The sequence below is a fragment of the Strigops habroptila genome, chromosome 8 (assembly GCF_004027225.2).
Source record: "Strigops habroptila isolate Jane chromosome 8, bStrHab1.2.pri, whole genome shotgun sequence".
Taxonomy (NCBI): Eukaryota; Metazoa; Chordata; class Aves; order Psittaciformes; family Psittacidae; genus Strigops; species Strigops habroptila.
In genome coordinates, this window is record NC_044284.2 from 52,497,503 (window position 1) to 52,524,445 (window position 26,943).

Genomic DNA, 26,943 nt, shown 5'->3' on the forward strand with positions numbered 1-26,943 from the left:
GCCTGACTACTTCTGCAGATCCTTTAGGGTAAACCTCTAATCTCCAGGCCCTTAGACCACAGCTATTGGGACAGGAGAAGAGGCACAATGACGGCAAAGATGGATGATGGAAAAGGAAAGTGGAGGGGAAATGTGAATTTGGAAAAGATAAACTACAAAAAAACAAGAGTGAAGGAAGGATACTAAATCCCTGCCACAAGAGCATCAGCAAAACATGTCTGCATTCCTCCGATACCTCCTGCCACTCAAGAGCTGACCGGCCAACCTAAAAGGTACTGCAGAAGCTTGATGTTGGAGGCATTTACAACTTCTTGCCTTATAATATTCCTGCCAGGTGCAGGTTTTGTTCAAGTTAACGTGCCACAGCAGGGGTACACAATTATAGGCAAGTTCTCAAAATTAGCACAAGACGAGTTTTTCACTCAGCGCTTGTACAGGCTCCTTTTCTATGTTCAATGGCACAGAATGGAACCCCAGAGCGAAACTCGTCAATTACAGATTGTGTGGAATAGGCTGTCTCTCCCATCCTATTTACTCACCTGACAGAGAAGAAAGCGGCTTAGACACAGACAGGGAAAAGTTCCACCTGTGTGAAGAAATCAGTCCCAACAGCACTAACATCCCAACCCTGGAGAGTAAAGTCCATCCCTCCAACTCTTTGGTGGCTGCAAATTAATAATACACATCTGAGCATCAAATGAGCATTAAGTCGTAAAGAAGCCCAGTTTCTACAGCACCCCAAGCCCTGATAATCCCCATGAATTTCAGCAGGGCACCTTCCAGAGCAGCAGGGCAAAGAGCTCCACTGATCCCACCAATCCATTTTTCATCATGCTCCTTGCAGATGATTCACAGGACCAAACAAGCAAGTGCTAAGGAAAACAAATGGCCAGGTTCTCCTGCTCCCCAAGTCTCCCAAGATGCAAGGCGTGCAGGGACATCAAAACAGATCAGATCCTTTTGCACTGCAGTATCATGATGGCAAGAGAGAGGCTCAGCAGGGAACCCAACAATCAATAACAAAAGGCGGAAAGACGGAAGAACAAACATTAAGAGCCATTCCCAAATAGAATAAGTTATTCAAAGAAATCCAGAAGGACGGTTTTTTTAAAAAGAGAGAAAGAGAAGCCTTAGGAAATGTGGGTCAGGAAAGGCAAAGGACAGCCCTTTGAAGTCCAAGTGTTCCTCTCCCCCTTAGCCTTCAGTGGGGCAAAGCACCTTTTCTTTCTCCAGGATACCTCTCCCAGCACAGCAAGGATGTCTCCCAGGGGATAAAATGCAGAAGGGCTTCTTTACTTTAGCTGCTGTGAAATGTCTGAATGCCAAAGTTGTTTAGAGAAGGGATGTGTCTGAGCTAGCAAGTCTGCTACTCAGTTAGCAAGGGTGAAACACCAGCTCTGCTTGGCCTCTTATTAGGTTTGCTGCCCAGGCATCATCTAATTGTCACTCCAGTTTACCAGCTCAAGATTTCTGTTAAGAGTGGATGAATTTTTGGCAGCATGTCCAGAGGAGACAGGAGGCTCAGACCTAAAGAAAGCTAATTCAATCACGTACTCTCTCTCTGCCCTCCTACCCATTGGCAGCAGCAGGTCCAGAGAAATGGGATAAAGCAGCAAGGATCATTACAGGTCCAAGCTGGTGGTTCAATTCCAAAGATCAAAAAATCCTACTCACTTTGAAATAAATGTACATGTTTTAAAGTGCCAGATGGACCTCACACACTGATCTCCTTCCAAAACAATAAAGGCTACTTGAGCAAACTGTTCACCTGACCCTGGGGCCAACACCATAGTCAATCGTGTTCCTTTCCCACAGCAAGTGAGCTTCTTATCCTGTCTAGAAACATCCCTGTCACACTCCAAATCACTAACTCCTACTGAGGGATCACAAAGTGGAGCTGAGGCAGGTCCCTGAACTCTCATGGATCATTCAGCCAGAAAAATTCTTCAAGTTCAACCACCCTGAGCCACCTCAGTTGGTATTCATCTTGTCCTACTCCAGACTCAAGCAACAAAATCCTCTTGTCCCAACTGCTCATCCACCCTCCCTCTCCAGTCATATCACCTCCAAAGTCCCATCTCTTTCCACAGCAAAGGGAACCAAGACAGTCTCCATCCAGGTCTTTCTTACCTGGGACACACCATGAACCCATCATGGGCACCTCCATGCATTTCCCACCCATTCCCATCACACTGCCGATCTGCTCCAAACTGGCACATTGGGGGCTCCCCCAGCTCATCACTACCCCACAAAACAGCAGCAGGACATGACCTACAGCTCCTTCCCCTAAGAAAACACACTGAACTGTTACACAGGGTAAGGTGAGAAGCAAGAGAAACATCTGCTTTCAGTGCACTTGAAAACAGAAAAGCCATCAGAGTTCAAAATTAGGAAAGCAAGCCTATCAGACTACTGCCTATCTGTTTTCACTCCAAACAGACGTTAAAAAAACCCCTACAAACCTGTGACTGCATAGTGCCCCAGCACCCCCAAACTTAGCAGGCGTTTTCCTACGAGGTTCCAAATTCCAAAGGCGGTTAATTAGCCAAGACTCAGCAAACTCCGGTTAAAAAAAGAAGCCGCTGCAGCTCCATCAGGGAGGCAGATGGCAACGGCGCGTTTCAGACACCGCGGGCTGCATCAGCAGTTTCTGCAGCCGATGGTGTCTGAACAGGGGAGGGCTGCAGATTGGAGGCATCGGTCCGTCTGCCAACGGGCCACGAACAGGTGACTCATCACTGGGAAGAATTCTTCCCCCAGCTCACGCCTGGAAAAGCGTCCGATTGATTTATTAACTTGCTGGAAGTTTTCATCTGCCATGGAATGACCCTCCTGCAGCGGTCCCAGACTCACGCAGACACACAAGCACATTACAGCCATAGTCTGGGTGCTTACTGGGGTATCCAGAACTCAGCATTTCATCCTATCTTTCCCCAGATGCGCTTCCCACCTCACTCACTGGGATGCAGGAAAAAGATACGGCTACTATCAATGGCTGGGGGGAATGAAAGTGTGTCATGGGAAAACCTGTGCTGGATACAAGAAGCAGTGAGACCAGCGCCTGTGCAGCCCAGCTGACTCTTCAGAATAAGCCCTTACGCCAGCAGGAACGCAGCCAGGTAGACACAATTTAATTAAAGTGACGTCAGCTCACAAAGCAGGAGTCAGAGGTCTCTCTGGACACAGTGCCCAGTGTGGTTCAGATGTTGAGCAGAGACCAGCAGAGGTCAAACTCGCTTGGACTCCATCCATTCATGCTCCTGCTTTTCTTTCCTCTTTATTTTACGCAGGTCTTCACTTCAGACACCCTCACATGTGCTTTTTTTCTTCAGTGCCCTGAGCTCTCGCCAACACCATAAGCCATCAAGCTACATCGGGAGCAGTATATCCTGTCCCTCTCCTTCAGGACCTTGAGGTACATCCCAGCTGAGAAGGAACAGCAAGGGCACAGCAGCAGGCAATGCTTTACATACACTGGGAATTCCAACAAAGTTTCTCTTGGACTAGTAAAGCCACATGGTAGTGATGGGATGCTGCATTTCCGAAAGAGTACTCAGCCTCTGTGTCTGAGCAGACTACAGTCAAGGAGACACTTTGGGTTTTTCTTTCACACGGTCAATTAAGCATTTGCAGGTTCTCCTGCTGCCCACAGATACTGCTCCTAAAACCCATACCATCTGCAGGCTCACTGCAACCTTATTCGAGCTCAGTTATAGACTGAGGGTTGCACAACAATATACACCAGGAGAACCCACGTCACATTCCCAAAGCATTTACCTGGAGCAATGAGAAGCAAATGACCATTTTCAGCTAGAGCACAACCACAAAAGACCAGGTTATCCAGATGCCACCATGGCCCAGATCCACTGTAGCAGTGGGCTAAGCTACCTGTTGTGCTTCCCAGGGCAGGTACAGGGGACAACTTCCACCCATGCCGGGCATGTCTGACCGGATCCTGACTTGGCCGGCAGACGGGGTCTGGGAGCCTTATCTATAAGCTTCAAAAGGGTCTGAAAGATAACGAGGGACCGGCTGCCCTGTAAGCAGTATTAAAGCCTCTTCAAAACATCCTGCTGGTGCTCTGGGACTGATCGATAGCAATCAATTCCTGGCATCAGCGGGATTTTGCAAGTGCCTAGTATCTCCTGAATGGGGCCATTAGCACCTACAATCTCAAACTAATAGCCTGTAATGAAGGGATTTTACCTATGCTAATAGCAGGGCAGATGATAAACAGCAATTTCACTATCCATGTTCACCCGAGTGAGCGAACCTTCACCTTGCCACAGCAGAGGAGAGAAGATACAGGCAGAGATTATGCTGGTACCCTGGGATGTTGGCAATTTAGAGGGACAGGGAAGGAACAAGGTGCCTGAAGAGCCCAAGAAGGGCCAGGAAAAGGTATTTTTATCACAGAAAATAAAATGACTAACATGGGCATGCTGTCCTGACCTGACCAGGGCAATCTCCAAGACAAAAGGACTAACTGAGCACAATATATTGACTAAATCCAAGAAGAAATACATTTGCCCTATCTTCTAATTTAAGAAGCTGAGTATTGCCATTGGCACTGGGGAAGCACAGTTCCCTGGGAACTACATCCTCACATGACCTTTTAATGACCACAACATTTGAGCAACAACTGGAGTTTCCCCCAGTTGCACCATCTCCCTCCCAAGTGGATATACTGATGCCTGATATAAGGGTTGTGTTCACACTGATGCTGCTTCCCCCTGGAGATCTACCAGGGTTGGGCTTCTCTCCCCTCCCGAGGCCATGCACCCAGCAAGAGTTAACTTCAGGGCTGATTCCAGCTCCCGCTTTGTGGGTTTAATACGCCTAGAGCTGTCGCAAGGGTGTTAAACTCCCACTCTTCCAGTTCAAAGGCAGCTTTGCAGAGCTGAGCAGTCTTAAAATGCACAGCTTTTCAGAAGTGTGACCTTTTCACAAGGTTTCCAACTCAGTAAAGATTTGTTCCCTCCCTCTTCAAGCACGTAACTAATGGTAGTCATGAAACACTTCCACCAACAGCAGCAGGCAGGCGGGCCAGGCTCCCCACCGGCCTGGAAATGTCATGACCGGTTCCCTTTGGTTATTCCAACGGTGTTTCGGCAAAGGCTCAAGGGCACAGAAAGTCACCACACCATTATCAGGCATCCAATGCACACCAGCCTTGCACACCACTGCCTTGGTCTCTCACAACAGAGCAGAGACTTTCCAACACCTTTTCACCAGGCAGATGAGATACCAATCTCCAGCCCTCACCCTACACACACTGCCCAGAGCAGCCTCATTCATGGGGTCCTGCTCCCAGTCCTCCCACCAAGACAATGCAGCTCCAGTACTTTCCACATTGCAATCCAAGAATAAAAGCTATCGCTGGGCAAATGAAGCAAAGCCTCAGGCTGACAGGATGAACAGCTGCAATGCCATCCAAAGGGACTTTTCCATCCTAAATGCCTGCAAACCCGCAAGCCCCCAAAGAGCCTTGGCATGAGGCACTGTTCCTGGCTGCCATCCCTCTCCTTCCACCCTAAAGCAAGCAAAACCCCTGCACACACTCTGCCTGTCCTCTTCCTCCTCTGCTTGCACTGCCTGGAAACCTCTTCCCATCCCCACACAGACTGGGAGATCTAGAGGAAAACCAGAGGCTGGTTTTCACCCATCTGGGAACTGCCTCCATTTGCTACCTAGCTATGAATGAACCACTGAACTCCTCTGTCAGACAACTCCCTTTCACACAACATTTATTTCCCTGAAAATGAGTTCAACATCTCATATTCTGCCCTTTTTCCCCTGTTTATACGACAGCAATGTGGGGATGAACTGCTGTCCCCTCCAATGGCAGCAAGCCAGCTCTCAAAGGCTAACCAAACCCAACAAAGTCTACACTCTGCATACCCCCACCAAAACCAAACCTTTGCATACCCCCACCAAACCAAGGTAGCGGTCTGTAAGACTGGCTCACAAAGCTTCGTTGTTGCTATGTTACAACCGAGGACCTCATTTCAAGATACACCCTTCTTCCAGGGTGCCCAGGTCATCACCGCAACAACGAACCCCATGACAGGAGGGACTTGGTCTGTAGAGACATCCTACATTGTCTCTACATGGTCTGTAGAGACATTCCTACAGCTCAGGAGACTTACGTTACCTTAAAATACCTGGGATTAGTAGTCTAAGCAGGCAGGTCACATGCTTCTTAGGGCGCTAGTCAAGGGCTGTAGGAACTGGCTTCAACTCCAGTACCAGAGTGAAACTCCAGTACAATTACACTGCTGAGAGTCACCAACATGGATGTGCCAGGTATTTCTGAGCTAACCAATGGGACCCACCACCGATCCCAAAGTTTACAAACTCCTAATCCAAGGCACTGTCAACCACACGGTTGACATTTGCAAAGAACACATTACTTTAAGCTGACAAAGCTCCTCCAAATACAGGGCACGACATCACACAGGCCAAGTTTAGAGTTTGGGTTACGAGCTTCCCAGAAAAACTTTGGGCCAACCGAGGGGGAACTCCAGCCTTACACCCAACCTCATAATCGTGCCATGCATCTCCAAAGCAAACCTTGGCTAACCTGCATTTCGGCATTTTCCCTACCCATTGCGTGTTTACCGCACGGGTTTGTTTGGATGTATTTTGCTCATGACTTGCTCTTTGGAGCAACTCCAAATCTGCCTCCCTCTTAAGTTGTGCTACAATATAGTCATTCAAACTGATTGCAAACATCAGAAACGAGGGTTGATTTCTTCATGCACACTAATTCTAGACTAGGTCACCAAACTATTTTCATAGTTATGTCAGCACTGTCTAGACAAACCATTAAAAACAGGATACAACGATCATCAGAAATGCAACGTCAAGCTTGTGCCCAGAGATACTGTGGGAGCCACGGGGAGAGAAGAAAAAGCCAAATTGTCCCGTTCACATAGGTTGGCCAGAGCTGGCCCACTTTTTTGTTTAAGTGGAACTTTACCAAAGCTCACCAGAAGAATACATATTTAACTGCAATTTAAAATAAATAAGCTGACATCAACAAGCCTGGAGAACAGCAGGATCTTTTGAAGGGCTCTCAATGCAACAAAACCATCCAAAGCTGGCTCCTCTGCGCTATTGGATGCCCACACCTTGTTACCAGCACCAGACCCTCACCAGGAGGCTAACCGTCACATCACCATCTCCATGACACTATGCAGAGTGCCTTGAGGCACAAGTCCCAGCACGTACACCAGGATTTGGCCCTGGGCACACACCCTCAGCAACCAGTAGTCTCCCATCCTCACCACCAAAACCACAGCCTCTGCACCCACGGAGAGTTTCTCACTAGCACTGTGCATCAGAAAGGCGGCTTCCCGTTCCTTGCCGCTTCTTGGCAGGGAACTCTTCCAAACTCCAAGAACACGAGCTGTAATCTTGGCAGAAAGGGACATGCATATAAAAATCACCACTCTGTCAAAACAGGAAAATAATGCAGGAGCTGATCTGTGCACATTAATCCGCTGCAGTCATGAGGAGACAATCTCCCTAGAGAAAGTCATACATTAAAAGGAAAATGAGGGGAAAAAAAGGGGAGGGAGAGAAAAAAAGATTAATGTGACTATGAAATATCACAAGCACCGTTTATCTTCCTCCTGCCACCACTGGTTTCTTGACTATTTTATTTTTTCTATTTTTTTTTTCTTTTTAATACAAAGAGCCTTAAAATTCACTGTTGATACAGCCCCCTTGCCTCAGATGTGCAAACACAGGTGCATTACAGTATAGCAAAAATATAAATACAGTACCACTTCCTCTCTCAGTACACAACCTTAGCATTTTTATTAATTCAACAAAAAACCCACAACTGCTTTTCAGGGGCATAACCTTCTAATCACACTCAGGGTAGATGCATGCTTCTCAGAGCTCCTACTTATGCTGGCAACTTGGTCACACACAAAGTTCAATCCTTGGTACTTCTGTGTCGGCATGGAAGCTGAATGGAAAATATTGCTCCCTGGTATACATTTAGGAACAGATACAGAGCTCAGGCCATGCCACGGGCATGACTAGAAATTCAAGCAGGCATTCATTTTCCGGAGCAGGACTAAAAGATTTTGCCAGTTAAATAAAACAAAAACAAATAAGGTTCAATCTAAGTAACACGAAGAAGACAGATACGCTTTAAACCGAGGTGAATTGTGTGAACTCAGCCTTTGGCAATCCTGAAACAAATGAGCTCACCATTCCGTTTATATTCTCATTTTCCTTTTACACATATCCCATAGATCATAAATACACATTAATAACTGTAACAGTCAAAGTTTACATTCGGCTGTAACATTTAGGATCAATACTCTTCAAATGACCTTTAATAGTAATGAGCTGCCATAACACTGTCTCGGCGACATTAAATTTTTATTAGAAATACTTTATTACAAAGGTTCAAAACTGTCTCCATGCACTTGTGCACCCATACAAATATTATCCAGCTATTTTATTTTTCCTTGACAAAATAAAAAAGCAGGTCTCTCAAGGTTTTTGAAAAAATGTGCAGTGTGGAGGCTTTAGATATTTCACATTTTCAGATATGGGGTTTTTTTTCTTTGTTGTCTTTTTAATCAGAACCCATGAGCCAGGGGTTGGAAAATCATCCACTTTGAAAAGTGATAAATAGGCATTGTTCCCATGTGGCTTGAACAGGATGGGACCAAGCTCCCGATTACCATAAGTCTTCAGTTCCAGGGGGTGGAGTAGGTGGGAGACGCTGATACCCTGTGGAGGGGTACCCTGCATCACCTCCTGGCCCTGCAGACCACCCCTGCTCCCCAGGAATGCCAGCCAGAGGCTCAGCTCTGCTCCTGCCCCTGGTCCATGGGGGTCCTGATAGGGACCCTCATCAGAACAGATCCATCTTATACGGCGCCAGCCAACTGAAAAGCGAAACACAAAGATGCAGGGAAACAACAACAAAATGGAAAACAAGTCAAGATCCAGCCTCTCCTTAATTACTTTTTTTAATGACTAGTCAATTTCAAAGTCAGATCGCGTGCATGTTTCACTGCCTATTTTAAGAATTCAAAATAATTCACAGGATGAGGGGCTTGTAGCAATCTATTTCTTCAGTTGCAGGTCCTGGACTCAAGCTATAGAGAAATTTGATTTTAGTAGAACAATGAAACAGCACGTATGGAGGTGAAGTCAAACAAAGGAAACACAGGGTGGGAAGAAAAATACTTCTCTTCATTGTTATTAGATGCCACCTCTAAGAGTTACAAATTAAACACATTCAAGGCAGCACCATATATTGCAGTTAATGTCCTTTGAAGAACCTGCCTTGGCTCTCAGCACAGACACCAGGTTGCTACAAGAAGCCCAGACCTGACTGGGAGGGCAGTACAAGCACGTTCCCACACTTCATTCTGAATTTCTTGGGAGTCCTGACTCAAAAGCAGCATTTCATTTGGCCTCTTTTTCATGCTGATCTAGAGCTTAGTCTCTAAAAAAAAAAAAAGCATTTTGTGATTTCCAAGCTGCTTTCTAAACCGCAACGATCAAATCGGAGGGGGCATCACTGTAAAAGCACCGGAAACAGGCAGAAAAGCTAATCACTCAATACTTGCACACCCTAACCCCATAATTTTTAGGGAGATCCTCTGAAACCACAGCAAATATCTTCCCAAGTCCTTTGGCACCCAAATCCCCCACCCCTTTCTGGTGGGGATACCAGGAGAGCAGGCAGAGAGCAGGCCGTGCACACCCTGTAAACAGCACTCCCCTCCCATCTCTCAGCAGAAGGCAAACTGCATCCCCCCACCTTCCCAAACGCCTTATCTGGGTCAGGGTGGTGGCAGCCCCTTGCTGCAACCCCCATTTCTCCGATGGCTCCTGCGTCGGCTCATTAGGGTGGAGAAAGGCTCCAACACATCATCTCTGTGGGCTTGTCGAGGGCTGATCCGTGGCGGGTAATTCCCACTGCTTAATGACCCGAGACCAGCCAAGGCAGAGGCAAATGGGAAAGGGAATCTTCTCATTTGTTACCCTTCCCCACATCCCGATAAAAAGAATGATTACACTTTTAAGTTCGAACAATTCCCTGCAGTTGTAGCCATGTCATATCTAGATTGTCTAATTTACATGCATATTCATAATCCCTGTGTATTTAATTAAATTCTTCAATCCCTGGAGTGTCTTTCCTAAACAATAGTAATTTATCTTGCACAGATAAGGGTGCCCTCGATTTATTCCACTCTGTAGCTAACAGCATTTCCTTCTGATCAAGGCTAGGAAGCAAACTTGAACAGAGGGAACCTTTAAATATATTTAAATTGCAAGATTAGGCCACTTCTCTTTCTTTCTCTCTCACCCCAAGTTACTCTTTTAAATAATAACACTTTCTTCTGAGCTCCAAGGAACACCTTTCACCCAGCTTCCTGATAACAGCTTCATGCTCCAAATGCAAAAACACTGCCCAAAACCCATCTCATACACCTGGCATCATGAGCTACCAAGCAGCAGGGATTTCATCCAGCATGGTTCATGGGACATCCTCTGCATGCACCTTTCACCGCAGGCTACAAACTCCTCCACTGCAATCCACAGCAGACAAGGCATATATTAAAAAATCACAGCCAGGATGATGAAGAGAACTTCATCTTTCCAGCAAATATCCCTACACAAGGGGTTATTCCTCAATGGATAATGTTTGGCATCTCAGAGAGGGCCAGACAATGCACCAGACACGCCAAGATGATGCAGCCCTTCAGAGAGATGCCACCACCTCCAGACTGCTAACCGTGTTCAAGTATTACCATGGGGAATTTAACTCGGCCTACAATTAGAGAGGCATTAAAATATTTTGTAAAGTCAAACTGATGAAAAGATCATGATAGGGAAGAGAAGAATCTAGTGTTACAGCATGTTTTTCAAATACACATTTCTCTCATCACGTTAAATCCACAGCTCTTAATAGCTTCACTCCCTCTCCCAAACCTCAGCCTGTCACTCCCTCAGCCCAAACCTCCCAAACCAGGCTCCAGGATGGCGTCGAAGCAGGGTGGAGAAGTGCTGGTGTCTCCAAAATCCTCTTCAGCCCCACCAGCTCTGCGTCACTGCTGCCTCCCAGAGCAGTGCCAGGTCCCTGCCAGGGGAGCAGCCATCCCGCTGCCAACACAGAAGGGATGCTATGCTCCAAGCAGACGTGGGGATAACCCCAGTGCTACAGGAGATGCGGGACCAGGATGCTCTCACAAACCATCTCCTCTTGCTTCCACACTGCAGTCAAGGGCCAGGGCAGCCCTTTGGCTGGAGAGGCCACTCACAACCGGGGAAGCAACCCTCTGCTCCAGCCCTGTTTCTTAATCTCCTCCCTGAGCATCTGCCGCTGACCATGGCCGGACTCAGGGGAACCCAGCCGCCCTGTTCCTAACCAAGCCCTCTAAGCCTTTACAGATGCTGTTACTATTCATGAAAATTGGGTGAGGATCCTGCTGTCAGCTCCCTCCTGGGTTGCAGCATCACCCATGCTGCAGAGTCAGCTCTAGGAAAGCCCTCAGGAATGGGACTGCTGGGACTGATGATGGTCAGGCTCTGAGTCACAGCTACTAAACCCACACTGGAGTAAAACCAACCTCCTCCCACCTGGGTGTCTCTACATCCACCACCCTGGACAACCCCATCTTCCAGTTTCACACAGAACCACATTCACCAGGTCCTTCTCTGGGACGTCCCCGTGGCCACCAGATGGTTACTTTGCTATACCACCACATCACGGCCATGGCTTAACTGCAAGCCCTACATTGCAACATCTGGCTGACACCAAGAAGAGTCCCTACCCTTTACAGTTAGTTGCTTCTCCCCTCATTCAGTAACAGAAGAACAGACAGGCACCAAGAAGCAATGGAGCTGAACCTTGCACTGCACTGAGCAGTAAAGGGCTCATGCAGCCATGCTGCTCTGTTAATGCTGGGCTCAACACCCGGCAGAGCCCGCAGGACATCAAGGTCCTCCAGCAACAAGGAGCCTGCCCGCCAATACAGCCTGCCATTGCCAAATCCTCTTCCCCAGGAATTCATAGCTGGATTCAGACATTCCCAGCCTGTTACTTATTTCAGTGCTTCCAGCTCTCCAGAGCACAGGGACATCCTGTCTTAAACCTGCTGAGCCTCATGCCAAGAGGACATCTGCTTGGAAGGCAGCCCCTCTGGCTGACCCAGCCCTGGAGGGCTGCCTTCCCGTCTCTGCAAGATCCCAAACATACCCTTGCACCCACAAAGCAAAGCCAGTTCACAGCAGAGCCAGGAGCAAAAAGAGCCGCTCAGGCAAACCACAGCTCCCATTCCCACTTCTGAAGCTCTGCAAGATTTTTTAGACCTTGGAAACATTTTCTTCCTACTCAGGGCATTTTTAGGTTAATGGTTCATCAAACCTCACAGTCCAGGAAACCTTCGTGTGGCTGACCAGGGTGTGGGTGTGCGGATGGGTGGGGAGAAAAAAAAAGCCCTCTTGGGCATCAGTCCTTCCCACAGCACTTGAACTGCAGGCTCTGGGCTGAGCTAGGAGCCACCAGAAACAAGCCAAAAAACAGGCAGGCAGGCAGGGGAAAACCTCACCACTGCCTTGTGCCTCTTTTGGATAAAGGGAACACAGGGAGCAAACGATAGTTCATGGAAAGCATCAATCTCCCATTCAGGATGCTCTCCAAAATATGGTGTCCTCACATGAGGACCGGCCATGCCTGCTAAGCCCCCCTGCAAATCCCAGGAAATGCTGGCACCAGCAGCACCAGCTGACAATGGCACGAGCAGCAGAGGGAATCTGTGATGTCTGAACTCCACATCCACCAAGGAGTAGGTCTCCAGTGAAACACAACTCTGATTCCCTGCACTGGCTTCATTTAGCTTGGTCTTTTTCACCTAAGCCTTATTTTACATGCATTACTCAAGCGTAAAACAGAAGAGAGCATCTGTATTTTTAGGAAGAGCCCTCAGTACCCTGAAACTCGCCCTTCTTGGAAAACTAGTGCTTTCAAGCAAATTTTGACAACTCTCATGAAGTCATTCCCCCACATCACCCACCCTCTTTTTTACAGTGGAAGTCGAGTAGCTGAGCCATGGCTAAGAACATCTAATCATTCATCTTCACCCTGACCAGTTTTTGTAAGTTTTTACAATTTTCCAGAGCCTAAGTAACAGCAGATTTTTATCACAGCACAGACTGAAAGGCAACAGAGCAAAATTTCCCTCTGTTCCCTCTCCCAGCAAGCACAGCACCAGTTACAATACACTTCAGTTCCCCCTCTGCTCCTCAGGTTCCCCATGGGGAAGGCAGCCCATCGTGAGCCACCAGCAATTAACCAGCTGAAGCAATGTACAAGGCATGGGAATCTTTCAAACCACATCGCTGTGCTGAATGTGGACACAGATGTTTGTGCTGTACGACGGCTGTGACTCAAAGTGGGCAGAGTGATGCACCTGAAGATACCCACTCTTTCCACATGCCCTCAGTTATGAGGTTATAGGAGGGGACCAGAAACCATCTTTTCCTAAGTAACCAGTAACTTCCAAACTGAGAAGCAAATACTTGCTCCCAGTACACTTCACCTGCATGGGAACAGCCTGACCTTGCCAATCACCTCCTCATCCACCCCGACCCTAAAGCAGCAGAAAGCAAGGACAAGTGCTGCTCCTTGCCATCCATTTGGTGAAGTGGTTTCAGAAGCTGTTGTCCTTGTGCTGCAAAGGGCTGTGGGCAGGTTTTAACAGCAAGGTGCTGTGTCCTGGCTCTGAGACCAGCAACCTTACAAACCCCTGTTTGAACACGCTTCTCCAACTCAAAAAAGCTGGCTGCTATCAAGCACATCTGAAGGGGTTTAGCCAAAGACCCTGAATTTTATGTAGTGGGATGGGGTCCATGAAGCTAAAGCAGACTGAGTCAAACTCAAGAGAAGTTAAGAGATGCAGAGAGCTCTAGGAAGGGGAGGCAGAGGACATTTCCATGCCACCTAGGAGGTTCTGGAAAAGAGCAACTAGGCTAAGCTCCACTCTGCATCGTTTCAGAGGGCATAGTTTAAAAGCACTCCAAAACCCACTGCTCGTTCTTGGTCATCCTCACAAGCACCTGCTTTGCGCCTGTTGCTGATGAGTAATATTTTCCACAGTGGGAAGCAAATGAACAGAAGCAGCACACCAGAAGATGCTGAGTTCACCATCACACTTGGTCACACATTGGTCACAGCTCCTTTCCATCCAAGCCTGCAGGAGCTTTTAAGGTCCAACTTCATCACGAGCCAGTGGTCAGAAGAGCACACTTCCCACCCACCACCTTTCAAAGAAGGTATCTGCTTAAAACAGGCACTCTTTCCTCACCCATCTTCCAGTCTCCAGAACGTATTTTCTAATGCCACATGTCAAGCAACACAGCAGGAGCCACTATGACTGGGGAGCACACCAGGCGCTGGAGCCCTCTGAGTGCACCAAAGGCATCTGTCAACGATGCTAGCTGACCTCAGAGACAGCCAAGACTTGGAGAGTCAAGCCTGCTGAGACCCTCAGACTCTTAGTCCAAGTCTTCAGAGAACTTCCCAACAAACCATTACGTTTCCAAAGTGGAATTTACAACCTGATTTTTCAGCCCAGATGCCCCTTGTTTGAGCAAGTATGTCAAATATGGCCAGTCCACAGCTTATGTATCAATTAAGGCAGGCTTAGAAGAAGGGAGATTCAAGAGGAAGAAGATACTTCCCAACAGGAAAAAAAAAAAAAAGAAATACAAGATTTACCTCAAAATGTAACAGACTGAGGGGACAAATTAAAAAGGGAAACCATAAAATGCTTGCCCAACTCCTTTTTTTAATTCTTACATCTGCTGCTTTACAGTGAAGTTTTATCTACTGTGTATAATTAGATATATGTTCCATGATTCTATTCTACACAGATTTCTTTGAGACTTATCCATACAGTTTTTAACTCCAAAGAAGTTTTAACTGGAATAAAGCTGCAGTAAGAACATCACCTCACATATAAAGGTCTCGGAAACGCTGCAATGTGAACAGGTAAAACTTTCAGCTTGAGGTCTATAGACTTGTGTAAGGAAGGCAGCAAGAACACACCAGCTTATTGCTGCTCACCTTCAGCTCCCCATGTGGGGCCCTGCAGCTCCAGGAACACTTTAAAGACCTGCAATTTGTAAATCAGATGCAAATCCCTAATCCAGAGCAGTTCACCAAGAGGCAGCAGTATCAACACTACATGGTGTTCCCGTCACCATGCCTGCTCTGGCTGCCTGGCTCACTTCATGCTCCCAGATGGCTGAAACGCTGCAGAGGGGTTGCAGCAGACAACATGACAGCCTTACCTAGAGAGGACTTGGGGACAGGTCATTCCTACACAGCATGTTTGGACACCAAACTGCAATCGAAGGCTACCTGCTGTCTCTCAACCCACCACTCCTGCTCTTCCTGCAGCAACCCCAAACCCCAGATACCAAAGGCACCTCTCCCATTCAAGACGCTTGGCAGCTCTACTGAGCTCCTTCACACTTCATGGATGCTCTTGTACTAAACGGCCAAGGATACATGACATCCCCTGTCCGGCTCTCTGGATCACAGTTTCAGGATCGTGCTACATTAGAAAGCTCAGAGCAAAGCCCACCAGGTTTCCCAAGTACAATCCCACACTTACCCTGGCCCAGCTCCTCCTGCAAAACACAAAACAGCCTTTTTGTCATTTGCTAGGAAAAGATAAAGCTTGCTGGGGTTTTCTTGCTCCATGAAATGGTTACTTCCTTAGAAATGGGAAACAAAACAGAGAGATAGAAGGCCACTGACTCCAGTGCTAAAAATCCAGTGGTCCAAACAGATATGAATACAGATCTTAAAAAGCTCAAGAGCAGCAGGTCCAGGACATGAACCTGACCCAGATACTCAACAGTCAACAGATAACCTGAGTGGAAGAAAGGAAGACCAGTATATGGGCAAAGGGGATACCCTTAATTTGGAATCACAATCTTACACTAATCATGTTGGCATAAAGGAGATCTCAAACTCATTTAAGTCATGGTGCATCTCATAAAACCTTAGAATTCACTTGTCAGATGCCATCACACTTTGATATTAAGCACTTAAAACATGCACGAGGAGGGAAGGAAGCTGTCTCCACTTACACAGGAAGGACCAAACACCTCATGCTTTACTAGGGTAGAGGAAAGAGCATCAAGACTGCAAAGAACACCCAAATATCCCATTCCCCTTCAGACCCATGCAGTAGGCACTCCTGTGAGAAGCCAGTCTGCCAGTGTCTCCACCAACCATGAGGAAAATCAAGGCGATAAGCAACACTAGACATCCACCAGCCGAGCTAAGAGGATGAAGCATTTCTCTGGAAACAATCGGGTTCTCTAATAACAGGGCTGCAGTGGCGGCGTGAAAGGGAGGGAGGAGGAGCAGGCGGGGAGAAAGGGACTAGCTGGATATTTATCCCATCCTCATCTTTGTGTTATCAGTACCCCGGTATCAGCATTGTTCAAAATGGCTGCTTAGATGGTTGCCAGCAGCAACAACAGAATCGGTCCATCTGCTGGCATTCTCTCTAATCTATCTCAAACACTGGTCTTCTTTTTAAATGCACGCAAGGGAAAGAAGAGGGGAAAAAAAAAGTCTGCCTTGTACAAAGAAACAGAATCCTCCTATAACAGAGCCTTTTAACTAGATTTTTATGCCACCCCTGTTTCCAGGACACACAGACAAAAGTTAATTTTACGATAAAAGAACCAGTGTAAGGTGCTTTTTTGTTATGAGATCAGAAAGCAAATGGAATTTGAATTGTCTGCAGTGGCATGTATCTGACAAAGATTAATTTAAACAGATATTGTCTCTGAAACCAAAGTCCATTGAACGGCTTCACAGCCTATCAACCATGCGAAAGCAGCTCCTTAGCAGCACTGCTGACTCCACCACTTTCTTTAAAAATGGCTTAACCTATTTCTTGTAAGATAAAAGGTCATATATAGTTCTATTTTACAAACCCATAATAGCCAAAGCCACACCAAGCGAGGACAATCAGGAGAAAATAATAACGGGGGGGGATTTCCTCCCCCTTCACAGACAGATGCTTGACACTTGCTGGGTATTTTTCAAAGCACGCCGGTAGCGAGCGGCTGCAGCACCACCAAAATGTTTCGACATCCTCAGAATAGAATAAAAACCCCAGGGCCTCTGCAGGTCGCCAGTGCAGGATGGAGGAGCCCACCCCGGGTGGAGATGTTGCAGCTTACCACAAATGGCATGGGATGCTTCTTTCGCAGGGATATAAAGCCACAAGGATGCAGGGAGGAGCAGTGAGGCTGCCAGCTCACTTGGTCCTTGGGCCAAACAGGCAGGAGAAGGCAGTGGCAGGCAGGAGGGGAAAAGCACTACTCGTACACACACACCCCGCCCCGGCCCCTTTCTGAACACTGGGGTATTATTTCTCCTTTTAATCACAAGAAACAGATCTGTGCATGCCATCAGCGGGCTGTGCGGATGGAGACAGCTGCTCAGACTTCAATGGGACACACACACACACACAGAGGGGGGAGAAAAAAAAAAGCTGCAGAAATCCAAATCCTGCAATTTCTTCCCTTTTTATTTCCAGTTTATCCGAAGCACCGCAGGGAAAATGCAACCAGACAGTTTCAGAGCATTTGATACAGCAACGACCCAGCTTTGGGAAAAGAATGAAGGAAAAGCAAAATAAAAGATGACAGCCAAAAGCACTTTTAATATAGTTTCAGTACTTTCAAGAGAAAGCTTCTGTACACAGAGCAGCCAACGAACTGTTACCAAAATAAACACAACTGGCTTCAAAAAAAAATTTAAAAAAAAAAATCTTTCTGATGATAAAGAAAATCAAAAGAGACGAGAACCAGCGAGTGAGACAGAAAATACATTTATTTTTCATCCTCCAGACACACTTCTTTTAATTTGGCATCCAAAGCCATTGTAGTTCATTAATGCAAATTATATTTATCTCGGGAACCCATTTGTTGCTCTGCCACCCCTCTGACAGGGCACTCGTCTTCATCAAGGCAGCCGAGCAGCCAGGGCACAGCACATGGCACCTCCGGAGCTCCCTGCCTTTAACAACCACATAACACCAATAACGAATAATGGCTATTACTGGCATCCTGAGCAGTCACCCACACGCCAACATCAGCTGAAGGATGGAGGCCAGGGCTACTGGAGAGCATCCGGAGCAGAGGCACAGCCTGTCCTGACCTTGCCAATGTCCCAGACACCAAGTCTCCAGCATTCCCACCGGGAATCCCGCTCTGCTGGCAGCTGCGGGGCACAGGCATCGTCTCCAGGTGCAAAGACAGCAGCCAGGCAGATACCACGCCACATCCTGCTGAGCGAATCTCAATAACGATTAGCAGCCCTCGGTCAAACAAGCTGGGTGGTATAGGTGCAGGCAGCTCATTATGGGCACCCAGCAATGAGTGGGGCATCCAGGGGGGACACAGACCCCCCTCTCCCATTTCAACCCAGGGGTGACAGCAGCAGGACATTTGTAAGATGACAACCTAGACAAACGTATCCACATGCAGCCCTTCCAAGCTGGCATCCCAGCAGATCTGCCTCCTGTGCACATTCATGGCTTTGTTTTTAATGCGGGAAGTAAGGTTGTATTGTTCTGAGCCCCTCACTACAAGAGACATACTGAGTTGCTGGAGCAGGTCCAGAGAAGGGCAGTGAAGGAGGCTTAAGGGAGACCTTATCTCTCTACAACTACCTGAAAGGAGAACAGAGAGAGGAGGTGTTTGGTCTCTTCTCCCAAGTAACCAGTGATAGGACAAGAGATAATAGCCTCAAGCTGCACCAGGGGAGGTTTAACTGGATAGTAGGAAAAATTTCTTCACCAAAAGGGTGATCAGGCATTGGAACAGGCTGCCCAGGGAAGTGGTGGAATCACCATCTCTGGAAGTATTCACAAACCATGTAGATGAGGCCCCCAGTGACATGGTTTAGTGGTGGACTTGGCAGTGCTGGGGTAATCATTGGACTTGATGATCTTAAACGTCTTTTCTAACTTAAATGATTCTATGGGGGAGAAAAAAGTGCACCTAGAAAGCAAAATGTGACACATAAAAGCCCAGGATTTTATTAATTTGTGCATTATTTTAAATGCACCATTCTACAAGGACTAACCCCAATCCTGCACAAAGTCCTAAGCCATAAGCTTGAGACAAAAAAGCAAATGCTCTTAAAACGCAGCACTAGAAAATCCATTTGGAGAGAAGCGTGGTGGTGTCGTGCACAGGTGAATCCTCAGCATTTAATAAAACACACCCGCTGCTCCAAGTGGAATCTATTCATATTCAAACATCAGGATTAAAAAAAAAAAAAAAGCTATTAAAAATTTGAATTTTCACTCCTGCGACATTTCATTGTAAACCCATGAAGATGCTTTCCCACACACATCCCCCAAGAAGTGTTTTGCAGAACCTTTGTCTCTCTGTGAGATGTTATCAGGCCCTTTCCCAACTCCAACCGCAAAGGCACAAGTCAAGGCTCAAGTCTGTACATCAAACCCTCCCTTATGGACACCAGGAGAAAACCACAGCGGGGCTCAGGCCTGCTCTTCCAAGCACGGAGGAGAGCATCTCCAGGGGTTCACCAGCTCTGCAGGCAGGCAGCGAAAGCTCTCCCCACCACTATCCAATGTCCTGGCTCCATCCAGAAGGTAGACTTGTCTTACAGCACTTATTAATGTAGCCAAGGTTTGGTTTCTTTTGAGGTTTTATTTTCATTGGAAATTTGATCGATTTCTACTGATGCTGGAGAAAGCCAAGACTAAGCAGAGGCAGGAACAAGTTAACAGAGGAGCCACTTTCTCCCCTCCTCTCATCCCCAGATGACCAGGAGTATGACAACCTCATGACATAACCTCTTCAAGACAGTACCAAATCTAAGGTAGGACATACTTGAAGTTCATTTTAATACCCTCAAGATAGCTATTCCACACCTCTGGCTACTTGTGGAATAAAATCACCAACATCATCCACAGATGGGGAGCTCCATACAGAAACAGGTTCAACCATCACCTGCCTCCTGCTGAGCAAAGCCAGGAGAGGACACCAGCACCCACCTTCCCAGGTCTCCAACAAATCTCATCCACTGCCCCACCAGAAGGAACAGGCACTGCTAAGAGACAGGGGAGCAAGCAAAGGCTCCTTCCCCCACTGCTCAGCTGCCTTGAGAAGGTGATGAGATGCTGCTCCTCCCAAAATCCCCACAGGAGCTACTCCAGCCTCCACGGCAGCAAGGGGAACTCTTGCATCACCAATAAACACAGAGCTGCCCACGCTACCTAAATGCAAAACCCCTTTAAACCGAACGCAAGCACAAGGTTGGCCATGCCATTCATCTGAGCTAAGCCCAGATGGGAGCACGTCTCCTGCTGGGAAAGGGGAGCAGGACATAACCCCATAACCACAAAAGACTTGTCACCTCCCCATGGACCAAGTCCTCCTCCAGGGCTATATTCACATATGCACCAAGGAAACACATCAGCCCACAAACTCTCCCACCCTAAAGCTGAAGATTTTTTTCTTTTTGTAATATATATGTATCCAAAGAAAATGAAAAGCTGACACACCACAAGAGATGATTCACAGCTGAATGTGACTTTACAGAGCTATTGGATAGACAAGCTCATTTATGTTTTCCAAAAGTCCTATCTGAGGTTAGAGGGACTAATCATAAAACATCTAACATCAAAGCAAGAGTCAAATAACAGCAAAGCACATTCCCTCACACAAAGCTTCAGAAACAAAGCACGCAGGCACATGTGGTTTATGTTATTGCAGTTTTAGCACAGTTAAATGTTTCCTAAAAGATTCCCTCTAGATGTGAGCAAAATTAGCTGTGAACGACACACAAGCTGGAAGTGGAGAAAAGCAGCTTCTTACCTGGGCTAAGCTTTATAAGGCACAGGTATGGTGAGAACAAACTCCTACTGGCTGCTCAAGCCAGAAACCAGGACTTGTCACACTGAAAAACACTTCAAACCTATTTATTCTTAAAGCCAAAACTTAAATATTTAATTTCTTGCTCTTTATTTTTCAGGTCTTTAGCCTCCTGAAGCTAAGTTTTGCTTGGAGTAATTAACCACCCCATTAAAAATGACGTCCCAACTTCAGAGAGTCTGTTTATACTCTTAAAAAAAGATTCAAAAGCCAACAAATAAATCCACTTTAAAAAAAGGGGTAAAATTCCAGCTGTCAAAGACTTGCTAGCTCTCCCTCCACTACCAGCAAGAAAGTCTGGTGGTTTTCATCATCTCCAATTCCAGTTTCCGTAATACCGTCCCAGAACATGCTCAAAAAAATATCTCACCTATGAGGGAACAGACATAAACAGATCATAAGTTTTAATGCCTAATAATCCTCTGTTTTAATTATATGTTAAGGAAAGAAAAAATAGAAGCGTGAGGAGTTTAATGTATATTTAAAATGTTCAGTTTCCATCATGATAAGGCTAATGAATCTCTGCCAGGCCCTTTTATGTGGTTTAAAGTATTTTAATATATATGGTAGGGTAAAGTGCTCTACCCATAAAGAAAAATGAAGTTAAAATTAATTAGCAAATTGGAAACATGTTGTACAACAACCACCCCACCCAAAAACTAAGAGCATACAGAAGAACTAGCACCCTTAGCAGCACCCTGTGAAAGGACACCAGGTTTCAACGTGAAATAAATACACTTCGTGACCCATGGTATTCCTTTCAAACCTGCTCTCACTGGATACAGCCTTAAACCTAGACCCAGGAAGAGAATGATCTTTACACAAAACAAAAGCAACCACAACCGGCCCTTAGAGCCCCATCAAAGTGTTTTCCCCAAAATAAACAGCTCTATAAAGAAGCACACCACGTAGACTTTTAAAGCCAACTGGATACAAATTTAGACTCTGCCCCATACCACGTCACAGGGAAGGGAAACCAAATGCTCACCTAAAAGTAAGCATTTTTAGAAAAAACGAAAATAAAATCCAAATGAAACTAAAAGAGGGGGAGCTAAAAGCAGTTTCAACCACCTTAAGAGCATAGGAACCCATTGGTATTTTTACCTCTGAAGCTGCATTTCAACAGGCAACATTACAAATATACACCAGCAACAGAAGCTGAAAACTATACTGTTGCAAAAAGCTTCCAAACCTAAACTCTTCCAACTAAAATGCATTTGCAGGTATTATTTACAGGTATCAGGTCCAGCTTAACCTCTGCCCAGGCAGAAGGCTGTTGAAGCAGTCAGAAAATCCCTCGTGCCTGGATGTCCAGCTAGGAAGGTACCCAGGACTGACCCGCACAGCATCAGATAAAATACTCAGAATTAACAGCTGGTCTGAAAAAACCAGGCTCCCTCCAAGTGTTTACAAAGCCCATGCATTTTAAAGCCCTGGTTCATTGTTGCTCTAACAGCAAAAGTAAATTCTGCCTATGTACTTATGGCTGGACTGCATACCTCCCCATTGGGGCACAAAGGCTTATCTGCAGGGAAAGGAGCACACACCATGGAGGTTCCTAAGAGGCTGGTTACAACGCAAAGAACAACACAAAGTTCGATGCTTCCTCTTATGAGTAACCACAGAAAGCAATGAAAAAGGAGAATTCCCACCTAAAACTGCCACGGACACTCACCCACCCATTGGCAGCTGCGACGATTTGAGGGCAAACCACATTGTACCATACTATATCATACTGGGGAGCGCAGGCAAGAAACATGAATTTGTTCTGCCAGATCACAGCCTACTGTCAAAATCCACCAAAGGCCTTTTCTCTCTCCCAAAACCCAAGAGATAATGGTGTAAAAACTTTTGTTCATAAATATTTATGCGAGTGAACTTGTTAAAAATTAACCGCTGTCGTTAAAGGTTTTGTATCCTTTAGGATTCCCGGCATGCAGTGCAGTTGCATGCTTTATATTAAGCCTGGCATTTCTGCATTCCTTTCCTGCATGCTTTTGTCATTTGTCTAAAAATTAAAAGGAAAAAAAACCCACACACCACACACACACAAAGACGGGATCTGTACACATAATAATAAAGCAGTTTTTAAGAAGACAAAGATGCCTGTGTTCAACATCCAAGATCTTTCTTTGAGCAGGGGGAAAAAAAAAATTCAATTTAATGACTCCAGTGAGATCAGGGTTTAAGCCTCGTTTAAGTTTTACTAAGCATGAAGGAATTATTGGTTGATAATGTGGTATATATGTTTTTCCTCAGAACTGCCAGCTTTGTGAGCACGAGAGAGCTGAAGCCCGAAGCAGTTTATCCCCACGGGTACAACCCTCACCCCTCCACACCATCTTCCATCTCCAGAAGGTCATTTCTCTTGGATCTTGGCTTTCAATTTTTCAAAGAGATTTTTCCAACCACAGAGAGAAAGAATTTCACATCTGTACTATCCCTATTTTATTTTTTTTTTTTTCACAGGTCTGAGTCAGAAACACAACTGTACAAACATCTGATCTTTATTAACAGCAAATCTCAACTGTGCAAGCCTCAGGTCGTGACGCCGGGAGCTGGCGGTGTCCATTAAAGAGATCCTTAGAGGGGAACAGTAGTTTTGATTTAGCGCCGGCGAGCATCAAGTAAGCCAGGGTTGGGGTTTTATTTTTTTCCAAGACATAATGGTTCCCATATAAGCCGGCAACCAAGTTCCTATCTTAACTGCAAACACACACACGCAGCCACAAAAATGTTTGTGTCTCCAGTGGCTGGAGCTCTTCCACCTCACCTTCCAGCAGCATCCGCAGGATGGATGTGGAAAGTTGGCGGAGGACATCTCAGCTATGCCTCCGTCCGCCCCGGATAAACACGCAGCCCTTCACAGCCTTTTGTTTGATGTAAATCTTCCTGCTCCAGCTCAGGGCTGCTCCAGGGACAAAACCTGAGGTGTCTGACCCTGCATCACCCACCCGCTGCCATCCGAAAAGGATGCACACAACAGCCAAGACCCGACCCCCCCTGCTCTGAAGGCAAACTCCCACAACGAGCATCCTGCATGCCCCTCTTGGGCTGTAAAAACCAGGGATAAATCATCCAGCGACTTTGCAGCGAGCGTTTCCAGAACATGCTGCTTCATCTAAAAAGCCGACAGTTCGGAGGACAATGGGCACGAGCTCCAATTTCAAAGCTGGGGAGATGGTTTAGACTTGTCAGGGGATATGAAACACCAGAGCCAGGACCATCCTCGCCGTCCTCTGGCTCGCCCAAAGCAGCAGTGGGGAAGCGCAAGGAAACGGGGCACACATGATGCTGGATGCAGCACTGGGTGTCACTTTGGGATGGGAATGCTCTGTGTGCCCCACACGCACCTGACCCCAGCGCTCACCCAGATCCTTCACAGTACTGGCTAAAGCCTCATCAGAGCCATGTTTCAAAGGTAAAGCAATTTAAAAACTCATCAAAAAAGAAAATTCCTTTGTATAGAACCAGCCCTGGGTTTAGGCAACCGTTGCCTCCATCTCCCACGCCGGCTGCTCACTGCACCCACACCTCGGTGGGCAGGTCAATAAAGCATCGCCCACAGCAAGCTATTATTTTCCCCTCCCCTCCTAATTTTAAAGTTCCTGAAGAGCTACTCCTCTCCTTCTAAAAAAAAAAAATTATTTGGTTTTGAGTTTAAAGTATTTTAAACAGAACAATTAATCATCTTAACGCAGCCCTTACAAAATACTAATTCAGCCAAAAAAGGGTATAATCATATCCTTGGAGAAAAACCTTTTGTGCTACAGGAATTTTCACTGCATATCCTCAGAGGTGGGAGGAGAATTCTTCTGCTGTCTCCTATTTTCACATCTCAAATGGAAAATGTTTTGATAAAGCTCTTCTGAATGTAAACTGTAGCAAATGGGATTTTTATTTTTTTTTCAAAGCAGGGGTTTTTTTATCCCCAAAAGGAAGAAGGGCTCTTTAAATAAACACAGCCCAACTAACCATTCCTTACAACAAAAACCACCCTCCCTTCACTCATTCACGCCATACCCTGGCACAAGATGAATTTACATTTCACATTTGCAAAACAAATTCTAGCCTAATGTCATTTTAATGGAAAGGCGCATTTCAATCACTTCCAATAACAACCAGCAGTGTATTATTATACATAAAACACCACAATTTGTTTCTCTTTAAATATATACGGATATAAGGCGGATTTCGGATGGGGACTAGAAGGATGAGGGAAGAGGAAGAACATTTCCTCTCCGACAACCCCCCTCCGCCAGTGCACACAAAAGCCACCTGCCCATGGAGAGAAAACACGATGCCATTATTCCCACCACCATTCCCACGGCCCCTTCGCCACCGAAGGAGCATGAGGAGGCCACGCACATCCGTCCCCAAGCATCGCCAGTGGTACCCGACAGTCCACCCAACTTGTCACCCCAACCGCCCCCTTCCTTCTCCAACAGCCAGCCCCTCTAAAGGTGCCCGGGCAGAGGGCTGGGAAAGGGAAAGCAAGGAACAGATACCCCCCTAGAGATTTTCCAAGGGGAAAAAAGCCGTGATGGAGAAGACAAAGACAAACGCTCAGAGCTGTTGGGGAGATGCATTATGTTGATAACTCCATCTCCTGGTGGAAGCGCCGGGACCCCCATGGGAGCATCGGTGTGGGTGCTCAAGGGTGAGGGGGACCCCGGTGCGGGGCTTCCATACAAATCCCCGACGGGCACTTGGGGGGGCGGGGGGGGCGTGTCTTTATTTCCCACTCAGGCTGAATGGACGGCGACCGCGCTGCGGGCAGCCGCCGGTGACACCCGGGGACACGCACCCCACCGAGAGAGGATGAGGAGGGGGGGGGGTCAGCCCCAGCCCTCCCACCCGCCAGCCGTCATCTTCCCAGCGGATCACCAGGCGGTCCCTGCCCCCGGGGCAGGATTTTCCTGTCAAACCACAACCGCGCCAGACAAAAGGCTGAAGCGCTTGGAGGGGATGGGGGGGGAGGCGGACACAGAAGCCCCCCGGAACCCCGTCCCGGCGGCACTCACCGACTTGCAGCACGTTGTCCACCGCGCCGGTCTCCAGCAGGCGGATGCCGCGGCGGAAGGGCAGCCCCTCGCCCTGCGGCGCGGCAGCGGGGGCAGCGGCGGGCGGCGGCGGGCCAGCGGCGGGGCTCTCCTCACCGGCCGCGGCGGGGGCAGCGGCGGCAGAGGGTCCCCCCGCGGCGGCGCTGGCGGGGGATGCGGCGGCGGCGGCGGCGCGCCCGGGCTGGAAGCTGGAGTACATGCAGATCTGCCGCTCGCTGCGGGGGAAGCTCCAGTAGACGATGCGGCGCTGGACGGGCTCGGGGATGCGCTGGAAGCGGCCCTCCACCCGCTCGAAGGCCCAGCTCCCCGCCACCCGCTTGGCCGCCGCGTCCAGCAGTGACTCGGGCTGCAGCAGGCTGCCCGCCCCGCCGCCGCCGCCACCCCCCGGCCCCGCCGCTGCCGCCGCCGTCCCCGTCGCCCCCGCCGTGCCCGCCGCCGCCGCGGGGCAGCAGCCGGCCAGAACCGGAGGGGCCCCGCTGGCCCCCGCGCCCGGTCCCGCACCGGCCCCTGCGGCCCCGGGACGGGGGTGAACGGCCCCGGTGCCTCCCGCCGGACAGGCCCGGGAGCACAAGCGCTTGGGGCCCGGGGCGCCGGCGGGCAGCGGCGGGCGGAGCAGCTCCTCTCCCTCTCCTCCCTCCGCCATGGCTGCGACCGACTGAGCCGGGCGAGGGGAGGAGAGACGGGGAGGAGGAGGGGGAGAGGGCGGGCACCGGAGGTGGAGACTGCAGGGGGTGGTCCCGACGGCCCGGAGCCGGCCCCGCCGGGGCGGGACGCCCTGCGGCCCCCTGCCCGCCCGGCACCCGCCGGACCCCCGCTCCGAGCCGCGCCTGCCGGGGGCAGGAGGGGAAGGGGGAGCTCCGGGGGATCGGCCCGGTGACCTCCAGGCGGTGTCCGA

At 48.0% G+C, this 26,943-nt stretch overlaps 1 protein-coding gene across 1 annotated transcript in view; it reads right to left on the reverse strand.

Annotated features, from left to right (window-relative positions):
• Positions 1-26,710, reverse strand: part of ZSWIM5 (zinc finger SWIM-type containing 5) — a 98,546-nt gene extending 71,836 nt beyond the window's left edge. The window contains exon 1 of the mRNA XM_030494509.1: positions 26,010-26,710. Coding sequence (XP_030350369.1) covers positions 26,010-26,691 — 682 coding nt within the window. The 5' untranslated portion in view covers positions 26,692-26,710. The remainder of the gene's footprint in view (positions 1-26,009) is intronic.
• Positions 26,711-26,943: the final 233 nt, after the last annotated feature.